This window comes from Ctenocephalides felis, unplaced genomic scaffold (genome assembly GCF_003426905.1).
Source record: "Ctenocephalides felis isolate EL2017-DRISC unplaced genomic scaffold, ASM342690v1 CF-g0.4_SCAFFOLD_01886, whole genome shotgun sequence".
Taxonomy (NCBI): Eukaryota; Metazoa; Arthropoda; class Insecta; order Siphonaptera; family Pulicidae; genus Ctenocephalides; species Ctenocephalides felis.
In genome coordinates, this window is record NW_020538040.1 from 94,844,742 (window position 1) to 94,865,183 (window position 20,442).

General features: G+C 30.0%; 1 protein-coding gene across 3 annotated transcripts in view; it reads right to left on the reverse strand.

Moving 5' to 3' along the window:
- LOC113378424 (protein cycle-like) overlaps positions 1–20,442 on the reverse strand; it is a 322,860-nt gene that overhangs the window by 89,402 nt on the left and 213,016 nt on the right. The window contains exon 1 of one of the 3 annotated variants that reach the window (XM_026618949.1): positions 17,699–18,318. The exons of the other annotated variants lie outside the window; for them this stretch is intronic. Within the exon in view, the coding sequence (XP_026474734.1) occupies positions 17,699–17,964 (266 nt within the window). The 5' untranslated portion in view covers positions 17,965–18,318. Of the gene's footprint in view, positions 1–17,698; positions 18,319–20,442 lie in introns of those variants that run through there. 3 annotated transcript variants of the gene reach the window in all.

A 20,442-nucleotide genomic window follows, 5' to 3' on the forward strand; every position in this document is an offset into this window, starting at 1 on the left:
TGATTTTCATAGAAAATGAATAACATAATCAACCTGTTACAGAGAGTACTATACAATTCCTGAATTACGGCCTAGTCTAGGCCTAGTACATAAATTCATAATTTGAATAAACAAAAAAAATGAACTTCGCAATAAACAGTAATAAATATTTAAAATTAAAATCACAATCAAGTTCTCACGAAGCCGTTTATCAAAAATATGTTATCGCAATCACCAGTCAGAAATATTCATTACAATCCATGACCCAGGACAGCGACCATGACTTACCGCACTATTAAGCCGAGTGTCGGTGGCTATTGGCCGCCAAGCAAACTATACAAACGCGATTGAGAACTACATAAGTGATGAACGCTGAATGATCTCAGGAACTGGCACACCCATGCCGAAAAAGTTAAGCGATTATGCTTTACGTTTACACGAATCTGTTATGTGAGATGTTTCGCAAACTTTGAGAAATATATATTTTTATTTTTCAAATAGATCCTATGTTTATTCTCTTTTTTTTAACTTCCCGTAAGGTAAGTTATATAATAGCAAAAAAATCGAAAATGAAATTTTTTATATATCTTTACGTTTCAGAGGTTTCTGAATATTTTGACATACCTTAAAAAAATGAATGAATGTGTGTGTGTGTGTGTGTGCGTGTGTGTGTGCAGATACAAATTTTCGTCGACGATTTCGGGAACACGGATCAACCGATTTGAATAATTCAAAAAACATTCGATTCGTATTGATAACAATACGTGCTGATTAGTTTTTTGGCAAAGGCAGGTCTAACCGATCCGAAGGTACGCGGCAAAAAGTGCCAAAAACTGTAACTCAGTTTTTAAGAGAGCGGAGCGTCCGATTTGAATGATTCAAAAAACATTTTACTTGTAATCATAAAAGATTGTTGATTATAAAAAATTGGTAAAGCGGTTTCGGAGATACGGAGAAAAAGTAAAAGAAAATTATATTTGGCGGTCAAAAATGATCATTAGACAATGACATCAAATTTACAGTTATCTTACTGAGTTTTGAACAAGTGGACTAATTTTGTTATAATTTTTTCGACTCCGTACCAAGATTTTTAATTTTTAAAATTCACTTATACGGTTCAAAATTTTCAGATTTTTTTTCGAAACTTTCAAATATATACATATATATAAAAATACATACATTTTAAATTTACAATTCAGTTTAAAAATGTATATATTTCATATTATGTATTATTATTTATTGTATTTCATATGCGTTATTTTACTCGTAAGAAATATATTCTCAGGTGGAATCATTTGGTTTCTCTTAAATGTAAACATTATCAAGTGTTGTGAGCGATAAGATCGTCACTGTATATTATATAAACGAATAAATATATAGCTATATTAATTTTGTCTTTGAAAATTATTTAAAACAATTGTTACTAATCATTGTTCAAGATTTATTGATTACTATTATTTTTTTGCTCAAATATTTAATTCTAGTACGGGAAGTTCCAGCAATTTGCCTTAAGGCACGATGCCATGCACAACTAGCTCTCTTTTCTTAATGATATCTATTTGATCATCTATTTACATGGGTTATAAAATCGATTAAGTATGATATAGAATAGAGTAAAACTAAGAACTGCATCCATTGATGTGGTTCTTCGCAGTGTTTAGATACAGATTGTCAAATAAAAGATAGAAAAGAAAAATAAAGTTTATACTTATAATTAAATCTAAAACAAGTCATTCGATTTTTTTTAATCTTTTGCTCGGAACCTCCAGATTTGTTTGTTCTTGCAAGGATATTTGGGTGGGCGGTGATCCTGTTTTGGTACTTATGACCATGTCTGGGAATCTCTTCCCTGCTAAAAGTAACTCCCGGTTCGTTGATATTTATTCTCAACGACTAATCGATCATGAAAAAGGGAGAAATATGTCTTCTGGTCTCTACTTAACTGCAGTTGATAAAATTGTATCTATAATGAGAGATATTGTAAGAACGTGCTACTAATCTAATATTTTTTGTATATCGTATAGGGTAGGATTCACTTTGAGTTTGAGCAATTATATTATTAAAACCAAACCAATCATATCACAACAAATAACACATATCAAACAAACAACTCTTACTATGTTCAGTAAACTCCCAGCTAAGTCACCATTATAGAGATTTGTTTTTTTTTTTGCTCTTTTCCAAAAATTTCATCTGGTTTTTTTTACCATATAGGCGGAATAAAATGGGACGGCAATGTGGCAAACAGGTCCAATGCCGTAAGATCTCGTAAACTAAACAACAGTGCTCAAACCCACAAAACTCAAAAAAAAAATACTATTGTTATAGATTTTCAAACATTGCCTTTTATCTCCCGATAGCCACGTCGTAAAAATCAAGATGATGGCTGGTTATACATCTTTTCTCCTTTACTTTCAAATATTGTGGTGGACCTTTTTACCTGCGGACTTTTAAGACTCACTCTACCTTACATAATTTTAATATATTATTAGTATTTCATTATATTTTAGTTATCGCTTGTATTATGTCACAACCCATTTTTGTACGCAATGGTTCAATGTAAAATTAAGTACACATATAGAAACTTTTAATTATAAGAGAAAAAAAACGATCACTATAAGAAGTAAGATATATCTTCTTGATATGTCACACTACTATGCCTGAAAATTTTATTTATGATTTATATTTACAAGTCATACCAGAACTGCATGATTTCTGATTATTGTAGTTCGGATCTTCATTTGCGGAAAAAGTTAATAAAATGCTACGATTGGAGCGAGGTTCTGCTACAAACGTAGCAAATTCTTAGGAAAAAACGACAAAACGAAGATTTGGAATGTTCTCAGGTGGTATAAAAAATTAAGAAAATAAAATTAATAAACAAAGTAACAAATGAGAAACAGTGTTGGATAAAAGAATATGTCCTAATCAAAATAGTGAAATGACCACGACGACGAAGAATGATCAAAAGTTTTAGAGGTAAATTAGATATAAACAACTAACTATAATTGTTTCACTACCACTTCATAATAATAGAATTATATACATTAATGCATTATATACATTTATGTATATTATTGTTATCATTATTATGTACCCCGGTTCATTTCGTTAATTATCTCTTTTGACTGTCCTATAAAAGTCGGGGTACCGGGTACGGTACCCGGTACCCCGACTTTTATAGGACCTACATCGTCTTCATTTCATTTGCTATTCGATAAAAATCTTGTATTTTTTTCTTTGATCTCTGGCAGAACAAAATTACTGTTTCAACTATCGACTGTTTTATTTTATGTATTATTTTTTTGCCCTCATTTGATTTGTCCTCGAGTTTTCACAAATACATAGTTTTATATTTCAATTGTCTTTTATTCGAAGTTAAACTGGATTTAAAAATCAACTTAACGAATGTTGCATTTTATTATGTAGTCGTATTTCATTTTAGGTTTTTCGTTTCAGAATAAATCCACGTGCAGCGACTAGCTATTCAATTTATTATGAAATAAATTTGTATAATATTAATATAAATAAATATTATTATGAAATAAATAATATGAAACAATATTTGTTATTATTAAATGCGTCTTGCGTATATTTAAATAAATAAATAAATATCTACATGCGCTATTTAATTGATTAATCATTTAATCATTATGGTATCATTTAATGTGTCATTTCATGGAATTGACCATGAAAAGCTCAATATGAAATATGTTGCTTGTTAAAATTTATTGAAATTATAAATTGTACTATTAATAGATCGCATTTGGTAATTATTTTCATTTTTAGAAAATTACTTCTACTTTTTGATGTCTAAAACTATAATAATAAGTTTTAAGTATTTATTTATATGTATGTATATATATAACATACAATTATCGAAACTAAAAATATAAAATCTCATATGCGCAAATTAATATTTGCAAAAATATATATGGTCGATGGATTTAACAATATGTAGATAAATTAAACTAGAACACGCTAATAGTGTGATGATGAGTTATTTCAACGGCAGAACTATATCTAGATAAGCAAACATTTATGCCAAACGATGATTTGCTTTCAAAAACGTTCTATACCGATTGAGGTTAAAAAATGAGATTCAACGAAATCGTATATTAATTGTAATTCGTCGGAAAATACTGTTTTTGGGAATAGTTTTTTTTAAATTAATATACTAAAGAGTATCAATAAAATGAAAAGCAACTTTCATATGTAATAAATATTAATGGCTTTTAAGCTTACTAATATAAGCTGTACTAATAAAATAATTCTATACAATCATTTTTTTTCTGAAATACTAAATAGCATAAATCGAAGGTGAAACCAAACCCCACATATCCTAGTAAACAAAATTCCTTATTCAGAATACCTGAATCAATTGAGTGCATGTACAGATTGAATTATTTTTGTCTCGAATTAAAATTTTGGCAATGTTAAAATTGATCAAACGTTTGGGATGTATTTGGACGATATTCAAAAACTCAATTATATTTTTAAACGCAATAGCTTTATAGGAAAGTACGTGTAATAATAATGAATTAAATATGTGTTAGTAAAGCTGTGCATCAAATTGCACCTGTTAACATATTTGGTAACCGAGTGAAAATTATTTATAATTTTCAACGTAATTTTGAATTAATCATTATTTATTTATAGATTTACAAAATGAATTCACAATATAATAAATTAAAATTTAGATAATTGAACAACAGTTTCTTGCAGTTTTTACCATTTTTCTTTGTTTCAACAAATTTTTGAGGTAAGCAAAATATCATTTTCATTTACGGAAGTGTTTCATTACGCTACTTCAGCTGTACATATGAATGAAAAATGTAAACACGCGTTCTAAAGCATTACTAAAATAACAAAAAAACTTAAACTATTACATAAACCTAAATTTTATGTGTAAACGTAAGGGGGCTAGGAAGATTGTTGTAACAGTTTTTTTAAAAAATAATATATCTGGAAATCCACCGTTTATATTTATACGAAATAAAGATGAATAGTTGCTACAATTATTCCTTTACCAAATCAAGTAAAAATAATGCTACAACTGTTGGACATTATCACACAATTCTAGAAAAAATGCGGTGTTACAACTTACCCCGTTTTGGGGCCATTTGTCACATCTACCGGAGCAACGACAAAAAAAGAGAATACTATCGCTGACATCTTATTCATTACTCATTTAAAAAAAATGACTTGTTTTTAAGTGATTCTTTTGATACATCAACTCATAATTAATACAAATAAAATATATAATGTTACCTTCAATAAACAGTTTTATCATAAATCAACGTACGTAAACTACAATTAATATCATACTACAAATAAAAGATATAGTATCTCCTGTAACACTATTTACATTCGCCACATCTTATAAACTATAAATCCACCCGGTCTTCTTCACTTGATTCTGAATGTAATTCTTTGTATGTTGCAACTAGCCCGAAAGTACCGTTTCAACTAACCCCATGTGTGATTTTTTTATATTGATCGAGATAACTATTCATACAATTTAGCAATCACAAAAATTGTTACACATTATCAAAGATTGATAAATTTTAAACAAAATAAAATATATAAAATTTAGAGTTAGTAAGTTTAGTAATGCAAACCGAAATTTTATAATATGTAGATCAATTTTATATTAACTGTCAAAAATGACGGATCTGCACGGTTTTGTTTATTACGTCTGCCAGCAGGTCAATAGCTATAACAATATTATGCAGTGTCTAATTAAGAGAAAAAATATTTTAATATCATTCAAGATCCTATTGAAAAACGCCTCTTACTAGTTACCCCTGTTACGAATAGCCGAAAAGTAATAATAAACAACAAAACGCCGAAAAAACAGTGTTCAAATATTAAAATAATACATGTTATTGCTTCGTATGATGTAATATATTAAATGATTAATATAAAACAAATATATTTACACAGACACTATAATTATGATTTGTTTGATTTATGAATTTATTCATTCATAGAATAAAATTACTTAACTTCACAAAAAATTGTTTTTCTGCATTTTAAAATAGTTTAACACAGAATTTAGAAGTATTAAAGAATTTCTTTTATGGTAATAAGAAATGGCAAATTTAATTAAAACATAATCATTTAAAAATGGTGTTGATTGATTTTTGATAGGTTCATATAAGTGGTCAATAGTAAAATATTTTATTAGAAGTTCAAGAAAAGACTTGAATTCTTTTATTCAATTATTTTTTATCAGATATTGGAAAGTTCAAGTAACTTTCCTCAAGGGAAAATGCCACTTGCACCAAACTTTAAATTAAGTACTCAATTAAATAGATTTGATGTCTAAATTTAAAGATAAAATACATTCTTTATTGCGTATCACCCACGCGATCTTAGAATACCTTCCACTTTTTAGTAAAAGCGAGGATAGAGAAAAAAAATCATTTGGTAAGATACCTACGTAAAAATATATCAGTATCTTTATTTTATACTTACAAGTATGTTAATTTGAATCACAAACGTTTTACGTTTTTGTACGTGTTAAGCGTGATTTAATATTTAATATAATATTAATGTATTAGCACAAAACAAGAAATAGTTGAATAAATTTTAAATAGAGTGGTATCTCTAATACTAAATATACAGATAATTATCTTCCCATAGGGTTTAGGGTTATAGTAATCGTCCAAAAATAAAAAATGAAAATTTTTGCATATCTTTACGTTTCGAAGGTTTCTGAACATTTTGGAAATTTTGAAGCTTTAGAAAAGATATCAACGCTCGGATCAACAAATTTAAATTATTAAAAAAAATGATTCGTTTTTGGCAAAGACAATTCAGCCGTTTCAAAGATACGCTGCAAAGAGTGCAGAAAACGGCAATAAAGTTATTGAGAGAACAAAGTATCCGATTGGAATGATTCACACAACATTCAAATTGTAAGGAGACGTGATGATTAGTTTTTGGCAAAAATAGGTCGACCCGTTTCGGAGATACATGTCTAAAAGTGCAAAAAATGGCAGTTTTTGAGAGAACGAAGCATCTGATTTGAATGATTCAAAAAACTTTAGGCTTGTGTCGAGAGTGTGAAAAAAGATTAGTTTTTAAAAAAATGTTTTTAAAAAAATGTTCGTAAATGATTCTCATTTTAATTTTAATTCTATTTAATCTTCTGTGATGAAAATGAAACAATTTTATTTTATTTATCCACAAGATTCTAGAAGCTTTGGTAAGACCTGTTCTGAAATCCACGCAATAATATCAATGATAATCGTACGAGAAGAATATTATGCTCATACTGGCAGTAGCTTGAGGCATTTCATTGATTTAGTCAACAATCAACAAAGAGCTTATAAATACATCAACGGTGGTGGTTGGATTCACCTCTTGGCGTAGCGTGAGTAGGCGTTGGCTCAGCGATAAATTACTCAAGTGCAAAGCAAATATTATTTGTTATAAGTACATATAATAAAAATGAGCTTATATATTTTCTGAATTAAAATTAGTTAAGTCGAGTGCCAAACTGAAATAGACAACGGGCTTGGACAAGGTATTCTAATGAATAACTATTCAAGAGTTACTAAAACGCATAAATGGTAATTATTAAGTTGTGCTACGTTGTATTGAGTTCGTAGTCATTACTGGATAAAATAGAATATTATTATAAAAGTTTACATTTCGTATTAACAAGAAGATTTTTCTAAATGGGGTTCGCAAATCGCTGGTAATTTTGTTAGGAATAATTAGTACCCGTATGCTAATTACAAAATAAGTAATCCATTTTGTTCAGTTTCTAACATGTAGTAAAATCAAAATGCAAAATTTGAAAGTCACAACAGAAATTTTGCTTATTTTATGAATAATATAATCATTTTGTGAGAGTAGACCTGTTAATTGAATGCCTAGGTAAAATAGGGGAGACTGGGTACGGTTGTGCCACTATTTTTGATCAGCAATAATTTTGTTTATTTACCAGTTAGCTGAGAAAAAAATAAATTAAATGGTAAGTTGAACATTTGTCTACATGAGAATATTAAAATACTGTCATTATATACATATACGAAGTCATAAAATCAAATCATAAAAGAAAAAGACGAGTGGCACAACCATCCATGCCCGCAGAAAATAATATGTAGCTACAAACATCAAAATATGTAGTTTACACCGACTTTTATTGTCAGAAATATGTAACATAACATAACATAATCACTTAAATAAAGCTTATAAATACAATATAACAAAACATAATTATATGAACTTCCCGATATGCGTCAATAAAAAAATATTAATTCATGAGTGATTAAAAGTATTCCGAGTGAATTTATTACACATAATTGGAAACGAATGAAGACGTTAACTAGCAGTATTTTCTAAAAGCAAATTTTCAAAAACCAATAATTTTTATAATTGAACCACTTTCTGTAGGACTTTAATGGTTTAGTATATTCATAAAACCAGGTACTCTATCGTTATATCAAGAAAATCGTCTAATTTTAATTTTAATAAACGCCAAAAAAAACTCACATTTTCTCAAACTTTGATAAATTTATTAAAATTAAACTACTTGTCGTAACGCCGTAATATTTCAGTAAGTTAAATCCATGATATATATCGCCAAAAAAAGTTTCATGAAAATCGGCTTAATTTTTTTTCAACAGATAATTAAAAGAAAACGGCTCGGTAGATTTTCACCTAAAACTAATCAGTATCATTGCCAACTAATATCTTCAAGCAGTTTTTGATTTTTTAAAATCGGTTCGGTAGTATGAGCTTAAATGTGGACGAAAACTTTAACATTTTTTTCCAAATTAAAAAGAACCGGCTCGGCAGATCGTCGCACAAAACTGATAAGTGATAATTCTCATCGAAATACATCAAATGGCTTTTAAATTTCTGAATCGGTTGACAAACGCCAAACTAATTTTTGGAAACTTTGACGAATTTTCAAAATTAAACCACTTGTCGTAGGGCCGTAATATTTTAGTATGATCTAGAAGACCAGGATATCTATCACAAAAAAAATCATGAAAATCGTCGAAAAAAATTGTTTTAATACTTTATTACAAGAGAACGGCCCGGCCAATCTTTACCAAAAACTAATCAGGTCGATTCCCAACCAATATCTTTCGAACGATTTTTGAATTTTCATAATCGATTCAGAATTGCGTGCTAAATTCTTTCGGGAGCGTGATACATTCTAAATAAAATAGTTAAGATAAAGCTCAATTAATTAACACTAAAGAAGAAGCAGCAACTGATTGAGAAAATCTATAACGATTGCTCATGCCCGATATATTAATATTTTATTATCCGCATGGGGGGTTCGCTTCACCTTTGACGGGGTCGTAAGTGGGCGGTAGGTTACTGAGCGTATTCAAAAATAAAGTGAACTGTCTTATATGAACGAAAATGACTCTGATCCGCTAATTCGGCGCGGCGTGGCGTAGCGCATATGCTCATGGAAGCATGCGTCGGCTCGTCGGCTGACGCGGATAACGCGCAAGTAATAAACAAAAACGAAGTCGATACAACATAGCTTTAAAAACGACGTATAATTTGTCGCTCGCCTTGAAAATATTTATGAAAATCTCAGATTTTAAAAGAATCACGATATATACTGACGTCCACATACCGTACCTAAACTAATTAAAAACTAGCTGTAAGTGGAATTCTGTCTTAAGGCAATTAGGGCATCGTGCCATTAGGGCAAATTGCTGGAACTTCCCGTACCAAAAATTATTATTTTTTTTTAAAACAATTAACATTTTTGAAAAAAAATTACTTTGAAAAAATTAGATTTTTGAGAAACTATAAATTGGACAAAAAAATAGTTTTGTAGTAGTAATTTTTTTTTTTTGAAAAAAATTTTTTTTTCTTTATTTTGACATATTGTGGAAGATCTGAACTTTTTTTTCAAAGCAATCGTACTGCTTTAACTACATAGGGACAAAATATAAAGCGCGTAAGCGCCGCGTCGCTGTCTAACGCATAAGCATTGGTACGGAACCGATAGGAATGTTAACAAAATGTATACTTATTGTTAAAATCTCTATAAAATGTCTGATAATTTGATGTGCATATGTCTAATGATCATTTTTGACCGCCAAATGGCTCTTTTTTTTACTTTTTCCTTTATATCTCCGAAACCGCTGGACCTACCTTCATGAAAGTTGTATCGATTTTTCATCTTGTCAATACAAATAAAATGTTTTTTGAATTATTAAAATCGGACGCTCCGTTCTCTTAAAAACTGAGTTACCGTTTTCGGAACTTTTTGCCCCGTATCTTCGGAACGGCTTGACCTGCCTTTGCCAAAAACTAATCAGCACGTCTCCTTATCAATACGGATCGAATGTTTTTTGAATTATTCAAATCGGTTGATCCGTGTTCCCGAAATCGTCGACGAAAATTTGTATCCGCACATACATACACACACATACATACATACACACACACATACACACACACACACACACACACACACACACACATACATCCATTTTTTCTAAGGTATGCCAAAATGTTCACAAACCTCTGAAACGTAAAGATATATAAAAATTTTCAGTTTCGATTTTTTTGCGATTACTATAACTTGCCCTACGGGAAGTTAAAAAAACAAATACGAGCTGACTATGGATGCTTATACCCGAACGTCCAATCACTAGATTGGCATTCGATTTAGACATTCTAAGTAGTACCGAAAATTTGCTGATGTTCCCATACGGGATAGGTGCAGATATTAAAGAAAATTATGAATGCGACCTACTCTATGTTTTATTCTCCAGATACATTTAGAATACAAATAAATATTGAAATGTAATCTATCATTTGTTCATTAAAAAGTGTTAAGGGGGTAAAAAAATTCTAAACATACTTTATCATCTTCCCATAGGGTATGCTATTTTAATCGTCCAAAAATCAAAATTGAAAATTTTTACATTTCTTCACGTTTTGAAGGTTTCTGAACATTTTAACATACAGAAAAAATTGATGTGTGTGTTATGTATGTATGGATACAATTTTTCGTCAACGTTTTCGAGAGCACGGATCAACCGATTTAAATGGTTTAAAAAACATTCGATTCCTATTGATAGGGAGATGTGCTGATTAGTTTTTGGCAAAGGCAAGTCCAGTCGTTTCGGAGATACGGAGCAAAGAAAATAGAAAGAGTTTTTGTGAGAGCGCAGCTTCCGATTGGAATGATCCAAAAAACATTCAATTTGTGATGACGGGGAGAAGAGGTGATTAGTTTTTGGCAAAGGCAGGTACATCCGTTTCGGAGATACCAAGCTAAATGTGCAAAAAATTGCAGTTTTTGAAAGAACTAAGCATCCGATTCGAATGATTCAAAAAAGTTTCTGCTTGTGTTGACGAAACGATTGCTTTTGGGAATTTTTTTAACTTCCCGTAGGGCAAGTTATAGTAATCGCAAAAAAATCGAAAATGAAAATTTTTATATATCTTTACGTTTCAGAGGTTTCTGAACATTTTGGCATACCTTAGAAAAAATGGATGTATGTGTGTGTGTGTGTGTGTGTATGTGTGTGTGTATGTATGTATGTGTGTGTGATGTGCGGATACAAATTTTCGTCGACGATTTCGGGAACACGGATCAACCGATTTGAATAATTCAAAAAACATTCGATCCGTATTGATAAGGAGACGTGCTGATTAGTTTTTGGCAAAGGCAGGTCAAGCCGTTCCGAAGATACGGGGCAAAAAGTTCCGAAAACGGTAACTCAGTTTTTAAGAGAACGGAGCGTCCGATTTTAATAATTCAAAAAACATTTCACTTGTATTGACAAGATGAAGAATCTATAAAATTTTCATAAAGGTAGGTCTAGCGGTTTCGGAGATATAGAGGAAAAAGTAAAAAAATGAGCCATTTGGCGGTCAAAAATGATCATTAGACATATGCACATCAAATTATCAGACATTTTATAGAGATTTTAACAATAAGTATACATTTTGTTAACATTCCTATCGGTTCCGTACCAATGCTTATGCGTTAGACAGCGACGCGGCGCTTACGCGCTTTATATTTTGTCCCTATGTAGTTAAAGCAGTACGATTGCTTTGAAAAAAAAGTTCAGATCTTCCACAATATGTCAAAATAAAGAAAAAAAAAATTTTTTTCAAAAAAAAAAATTAAAAAAAAAAAATTTTTAAAAAAATTTTTTTTTTTTCAAAAAAAAAAACTAATTTTTTGTCCAATTTATAGTTTCTCAAAAATCTTATTTTTTCAAAGTAATTTTTTTTAAAAAATGTTAATCGTTTTAAAAAAAAATAATAATTATCGGTACGGGAAGTTCCAGCAATTTGCCTTAAGGCACGATGCCCTAATTGCCTTAAGACAGAATTCCACTTACAGCTAGTTTTTTTTGAATATCGAAAATGATTCGATTTTTTTTCTGGTTAAAGATCTAAAGCAGAAAATCCTCTGGCTCGTCTGCTCGTTCACATTTTACGAAAACCCAGGGTAGGCTATGAGGATTCTAATGCATTTATTTCACGAAAAAATCTAGTAAAATAATGTAAAGACTAAAAGTAAGTAGTATGTAAACTTATTGAAGATACCATAAAAACATTTATTAAAATAACAAATTGTGACGCTCAATTTTACTCTGTTTACCAACTTCTCATATATATCGTGAAGCTGATATGATACAAGTTAATTAAAGATACATAAAATCATATAAATAAGAGGAACATTAATAATATTTTTTTAACAGTACAGAACTGTTTTAAAGCACAATGACAAAAAACCGTCCTAATCTAAATTTCAAATACAATTTGAAGTAAAAACATAATTAATTTCAAAATAATGTAACTTCCTTACTTGTTTTCTTTTTGATTGTAATATTAGGTCGACGCCTGATGAATTGTGTTATTCATTTCCTGTTATGCGCTGTGATATGCAAATACCTTCGGGCACGTTAAATCCTTGTCTGACGTAATGGTTCATGAATAAAAAAAAAAACAAAGAAAACCAACAAAATAAAAAACTGAAGAAGAATTAAAATCAGAATATTTGTGAAATGAAAAGCACAAGCTCTTTTGGAATCATTTTTCGCGGGTAAATTGTCAGAAGTGTTGCCTTTGCGGAATATATCGTAATAAGGGGGAAATTATATAAAAATCAGACAATTAAATTTACTAGTTGCAGAGCAAATCGTGCGGTTCGACTGACCTTCGGCGACATTGCATTATTATTTGTTGACGAGGTTACTCTGTTGACGCTTTATCTGCGTTCTATAGCATCTCTGTACAGAAACCTTGGCGGGAAATAAACAACCGTCTAAATTGATAAGTTAAGTTGGAAAGACAATTATCATTCACTGTTACAATAATATACCCGCGAGATTTACGAGAGAATGAGTTAATTTGGCATACAAGTTACAACATAATTCACGATGAAACATTAAGAGTGTTTGAACTTTCTTCGTATGAAAAGAAGCGAATGAGGCGTTCTCTCCAGAAGAAAATGTGTATTTTATATGTTAAGAATTCAAATTAAATAACATTCAAATAAATTACAATTTTATGTCAATAAAGATATATGGTAGTATTTGTTGACAATCATAAAATATACAAACTAATAATAAGAATTTATTACTGCAAATATAAACGTATACGTAAGTATTTAAAATTAAAATATAAAGCCCACGATTGCGATTAGGTCATGCTTCAATCATTTGTTGATGTTTTTATTATTTACCATATTATAATCTAGTATACATTAATCAAATATATAATTTGAATTGTTATATACATGTATATACACACATCACACACACACACACACATATATATATATATATATATATATGCTATATTAGGATACAAAATTATGTTTTTTTATTATTATGATTATTATTAACATTATTGTTTTTCTATGAAATTTCTTACATATTACTTTTATAGTTAAATTGATTGCCACTGAATGAAGGCTAAGATGCTAGCCGAAACGTATGGATTTGAAATGAATTTCTAAAAACTCTCATACTATTTTTATTGATGTAACGCCCGACTTTTTAACTCAAATTAAATAAATAAATAAATAAATAAATAAATAAATATATATATATATATATATATATATATTAGGGTGGTCCTTAATATGGACATTTTCGAATTTCCTTGCTCCCAAGGGCTCAAATGGTTCCAAATTGATAAAAAACAATTCTCTTAATGTTTTAGCACTTAATATTGTTTTTTTAGATAGTGCGCAATTCAATCAAAGTTTTGTATGGAAATAGCATGAAAAAAATTTATAGTTGGTTTCCCAAATAGTTGTTCTATCTTTATATGATAAATTTTATTTTCACTTAGAAACCTACTGCTATCTATATTTCTAAGTGAAAACCGCTGTCAGTATTGCTTGGCATCACAGAGCCCGAGGCGGGTATCGAACCCGGGATCTCTCATTAAAAGCCCATAGCTCTAATGAGTAAACCACGAGGGAGTCTTTAATGTGTGATATAATAAACTACTTAAATTTGTAGAAATCAATTCTAACGTGAGATATTATGAAATAAACCCTAAGAAAAGTATTAGAATAAATGACAACAATCTTGCTATAAATTCCTCACAAAATATAAAATCAGTAGAACAGAAAGTAGAGTGAATATTCAATATAAGTTTAACCTCGTTTCAAGACTAAAATTAATTTCTGAACGCAAATAAGACTTGAAGTAATTTGCGAAATGCTACACTTTACAGCTTAGATATTCGTGGAAACAGACTTTAATATCTTTGATCTATTGTCATTCACAAGATCCGAGGAATGTAAAGCCATTCAGATGCGACTTAATTAACTGATGCGTTTGTGTAATTATCTTACTATTACTAATTCTATGCAAGCAATCAACAATCTAAAATGAGTAATTTCTTAGTTTAAAATTAGATCAGAAAACACAATCAGACTTTGAATAGAGATTGTTGAAAGAAAGAGTTCATAAAGAGTGGAAGTAACATTAGCAAGTATTTGAAATTGCATACATTCCACATCTACAATAGTATCATATACAAATATGATTTCAAACATTGATAAAATTAACTATGGAACATGATACATACACATCTCAAATAACAACTATCATATGTTTGTTGCAAACACTGTGAACTATTTCTGCTAAAAATGCAATGTCTTTCACATTTATTCTGTAATACAATAATTTTAGTTCAAAAATAAATAATGAGATAGGAATTTTATTTTAACTAAGACAAAATGCGAAAGAGAAAGAAAAAAGAAAATTTCAATATAAAAAAAAGTTTGCTAAGATTTCTTATTAATTTTGTTTAAAAAAGTATGTTTTGCTATTTATTGTAATATTATAATCATAAGATTTGTTTAATGATTATATTGTGTTGTGTTACATCTTTCTGACAATAAAAGTGGTTTGTGACTTTTATTAGTAAAAGTTTTTTTGTGTTTATACCTATTATTTTTTAACCCTATGTCTGTCACAACCGTCCCTGGGGCTGTAGATGGTTGTGACACTTGCCTTTTTCTTGTATGATTTGATTTTATGAAGAATGGAATTTAAGGGCAGTATTTCAGTTCCATGTAGGCAAATGTCCAAATTACCATTTAATTTAATTCTCTCCTAGCTAACTGGTAAATTAACAAAATTATTGGTGACCAAAAAAGTGGCACAACTGTATCCAGTCCCCCCTACAATGTTTAAATTATGTACTATATAATTTCTATTCCTAAAGAATACTAATAGTCACCATACTCGGAGACGATGCGATACAAATAATGTAACATGGTGGATTTTGTGACAAACATTGTTTTCATTATATCTCATATCTCAAGGAACTTTTGACTCTGCCAATAATGGTAAAATTGATTGCAGGAATGCTAAAATTAAATTAATAAAATATTTTATCGATAAATTAAAAACAAAATAGATTGTCAATGTATTATTTCTAGCTAAATTCCATCAGAAATGAGGTACTCAAGCAAGTATAGGCTAATAGAACATCTAAATAGCTTATAGCAAGATTGTTTTTACATCAAACTAGTAACAGAATCCTTTAAAAAATCCTAATTTACTGAAAATTGAAGTCCATTTAAGCTTTTTCTTTTTTTAGCAGTATTAATGTACTTATTTCATGATCTATCTATTTAGCTCAAATGTAAATTGTAATATCTGTTATATAAAATTTTCTCTTAACATGCTTTACCATTATAATATCATTACAAGTTTATGGGTTTTAAAACAATAAAAGATCTATAAAAATACATGACAACATTTCAAATCAATGTGTCATATTTATATATCGCTAAAGGCGATAATCACAAACATCAAAATAAGTCATGAACATTCTTCATTGTAATTTAACGAGAACCTGTATGAGAGAAAACACTGACAGCATTCAAGCTGTAATTACAAAGTTACATATTGACTTATTACAATAATTTTTTGTTACAAACGTTTAATGAAATATAATAAAATAATGTTGCAATATATTATGTTAGACAGTCAGCTATCAAAATTATGAAAAAAAAATTAAATTTATATTTTCTATTCTAATTTATCATATTTTGCATAACCAAAACCGTGTTCTTTGGAAATAAGTACGCGGAGCACGTTACCTATGTGTACATTTATAATTCGCATATCTTTAATTTCACCGTCGAAGCAAGAAAGTTTTCTCATTAACAAATCATTTTGACATGACTTTTAATCCTAGAACTTAAAGCTCTTTTAAACAAGAAAAACGCATGTGTATTATATTGAAGAGAATTATATTCGTATACAGAAAAGTTACATTTAATATAACTTATGTAACTTTTTATTGGTCCTCTTATAAACTTGCATAATACATAAAATTAAAAAAAAAAAAATTATAATAAGATTTTTACTAAGATACAGTAATTATTATTATTAAAAGCACATTTTTGTTGTGAATAAAGATGAAAATGTACATTATAAATAACAAAAGTTTATTAATTAAACATTACCAATGTATATTTAAATAAATTCGGAACATTATCACCTTTCGATAAATTTTATTAGAAATGAATAAAATCTTTATATAAAGTTTATCGCAGGCACACTACCCCTAAATATACATATAGCAAAGTTTACAGATATAATGTTTCCCAAGAAATGTTGACCTAAATAAATGCACAACAAGTGCGGTCGATCCAGGTATCCTTTGATACAGGTATTTTTCATTCTTAAATTTATATATGTATATACGAGTATATATATATAAGTGAAATTACATTTTACATGTAAAACACCTGATCGCGCAGTGAAAACATAGCATTTTGACTGTTTTTAGTATCATTTTGTATGAAAAACGGTACATAACATAGCCATGCCATAACATTAGTCAATTTTATAGGAGAATCCGCTTAAAATTGAAACTGAAATAAAATTTTTATAAAAAAAATGAAACTTTAAAGCCTTCTAAAGACGTTTGAGAAAAGCAGGCTTTGGACAAATTGATTTGAAGTATTTTATTTTATATATTTATATAAAAGTGGGAAGGAGAAAAAATGATTTCATTTTAAAAATCACAAACATCGTTCCAAAGCAGTTTTAAAAAATTATATATATTGATCATGTTGATGAACTCACACATTACAGATATGATCAACAATGACTCTAAACAATACCATTAAAATAAAACGTATGTTATGTAGTATGTGTATGTGATTGATCCCCAATCATATGGAAAACTCAACAGAATCTGTAAAATTTGGTTAGTAACTGACCTTGCGATGGAAACTGCGGTTTCGGCCATATAGGCATGCTGCTGCTGCTGCTGCTGCTGCTGCTGCGAGTGCGGCATAACCGCAAGTGACGTGCTGACTGCGGCCGGCGGTCTATGGTGCATGTAGACGGGAGCAGGCGGCGGCGGAGGTGGCATGATATATTGCTGCGGCTGCGATGCTGCAAGCTGCTGCTGTGTCTGTTGATATTGCGTCGGGCGACGGCGCGGATACCACTCCTCCGCCATATCGCCACTTGAGAGCAGCATTTGTCTGTCTATAAACGACGTTGGCCTTTACGGTAAAAGTCACTCCTTGTTGACGAGAATGATCCTTATTTATTTCTCTTGATATGCTGGATGTTTTGTTCGTCTGGATCAGCCAGCGATATCAGCGTGTCTGGTCCTCCGGTCAGGGTCAAAGAGGCGGCAATATGCCCACTTCGGCCACATGATATATAATATATTACACACGACAATGCTGTTATTACTGCTTTTATTCTTGTTGTATACCAAGAGTCGGCGATTTAGGGTAAACCGTTAATGTTCACATACGTGTGTGGGATATAATCGATTTGTACAATCTTGATAGCACATACAATAATGTACATTTAATATTCACTGGCAATGAGGTTTTTATATACGTATATATCATATACTATTTTTCAAATATACATATTTAACGTGAAAGAAACACACGACTAACTATGTGCCGATACTATGATAATTTATTTTCTATTGTCACATTAGTGGATATATAGAGCTATATTAATGTTCAAGGTTCAGTTTCGATAACAGAATTCAAACAAGAATTAATATCAATACATTTGATGTTCGAATAAATGTAATGTCACAATTCTACAGACATTTCTCTTAACTTATCAACAGATTAATTTAAAAAAAAACGCACTGATGATGTGTATATATGTAAGTATTTTTAAATTCACGCTATCCGTGAATTGAACGTTGTGAAACAAAAATGATATAAAATTAATAATGTCAAAGGTTCCACTTCATTTTCTGTGGATAACACAACATATTATTTTGCTTTATGTGACTCTTCGCAACTCATATGTTTGATATACCCAAGCAAACATAGAGCCTGCTTAATGAAATAATTTATTGATAAGAAGTGCTCATTATATTTAAACAAACAAAATAATAAATTATGCAACACGTCAGATCGATTATAACCATCGATTAACAAATTGACAAATATACAATTATGTCGAACCGTCTGCGCCACAGAAGTTTAGTTGATGTAACCTTCGAATATGAATTTATTTCATTTATTGCTTCTGTTTCAAAGCATTCGTTCAGGCTTAAAAGACACTTGTTGAATCACACGTCTCCTATCTATAACAAAATCAATAATAAAAACAACTCGATTTGCTACAGAATAGAAAACAATTTTTTTCAATACATTAGTAAACAAAGCACAGAACGCTTGTCGTTAAGTCACAGTAATCAATTTTTCCGATCCACAGTAAACAACGGCGCACTATAAACACAAATCTCATGCACTGAAATCTCCGCAATGCAAACAGAAAATATAAAACTTTGAGCGATCGAACAAAATCAACTTAACACAGTTTCGGATACTATAAATAATAGCACATAGGATTTTTTTAGTTTCAAACAACGTTTCGAATAGTTTGCAATATATATGTTGTTATAAATTGAACGCTGACGTAGAGATACACACGGTAAGAATGAATTCCGCGATGATACTGAGAAACGTCGTTGCCGATCGTATTGCGCGTTCGCGGCCGACTTGTTTGTATCGGTGCGCCTATGCGTCGAAACACTGTAGCGCTCGGCTTGTGTGCGTAGCAGCGAACCACGGCTGATTTCTTTCTCGCCTGGAAACGTAGAGTTGCCGTACTACGATTAGGCCGGGGGCACATAACGGTCTCGTAAACACGTAGCCCTGATAACAATACTTAGATTTTGACTTCAATTGATGTTACCACCATTAGATGACATTTTTTTGTGCTCAGACTCCCAAAACATTACAATCTATTCAACATTTTCAATGCCAAAGGAGTCTCTAATCAATGCATAATTGTAGTTTTATGCAAAAAACTGATGATTATTATCCTCTTTTGTTTCCTTTCTTTTGCAAAACATTAATGCGTTTTTTTTTCAATACGCGATTTATCGAGTTATACTAAACCGATTTTCTTGAAATTTCCAGATAATCTTCTTTATAGACTCCTCTCTGGTATATAACTAGACTCATCTACAATTTCAATGTTTCTTTCTTTCTTTCAAACAGTTGCCATATTGTCAAAAAATATATTTACGCTGTCCGTGGTATATACCAGAGCATGACCACGTGGGAATTTTTTGAAACGCCCACTTCAATTGCTAACTCTTAAAATTGTTGATTTTTTTTTTACTTTTTTCTGTAGTCTTGAAACATAGATAAGTAAATGTGAAAAAAAATAGTTAAAAAAGGATTGCCTTTTTACGATGATTAAAAATTTACCTAAAATTCTGGTCTCTACTCTAAAATACACCCTTGAAATTCGGTATCTACAGACCATATAAATAATAAATATAATATATGTAATAACAAATAAAATAAACTGATGGTGCATGGCATTGGGCCTTATAGCAAATTGCTGGAATTTCCTCAACAGTTAAATTATCAATGAGTAATAACAATTGTTTTATATATTTTAAACTAAAAACTTCATCGTATCTTATAAATCTAATATAATATTATATTATATTTGACGACCT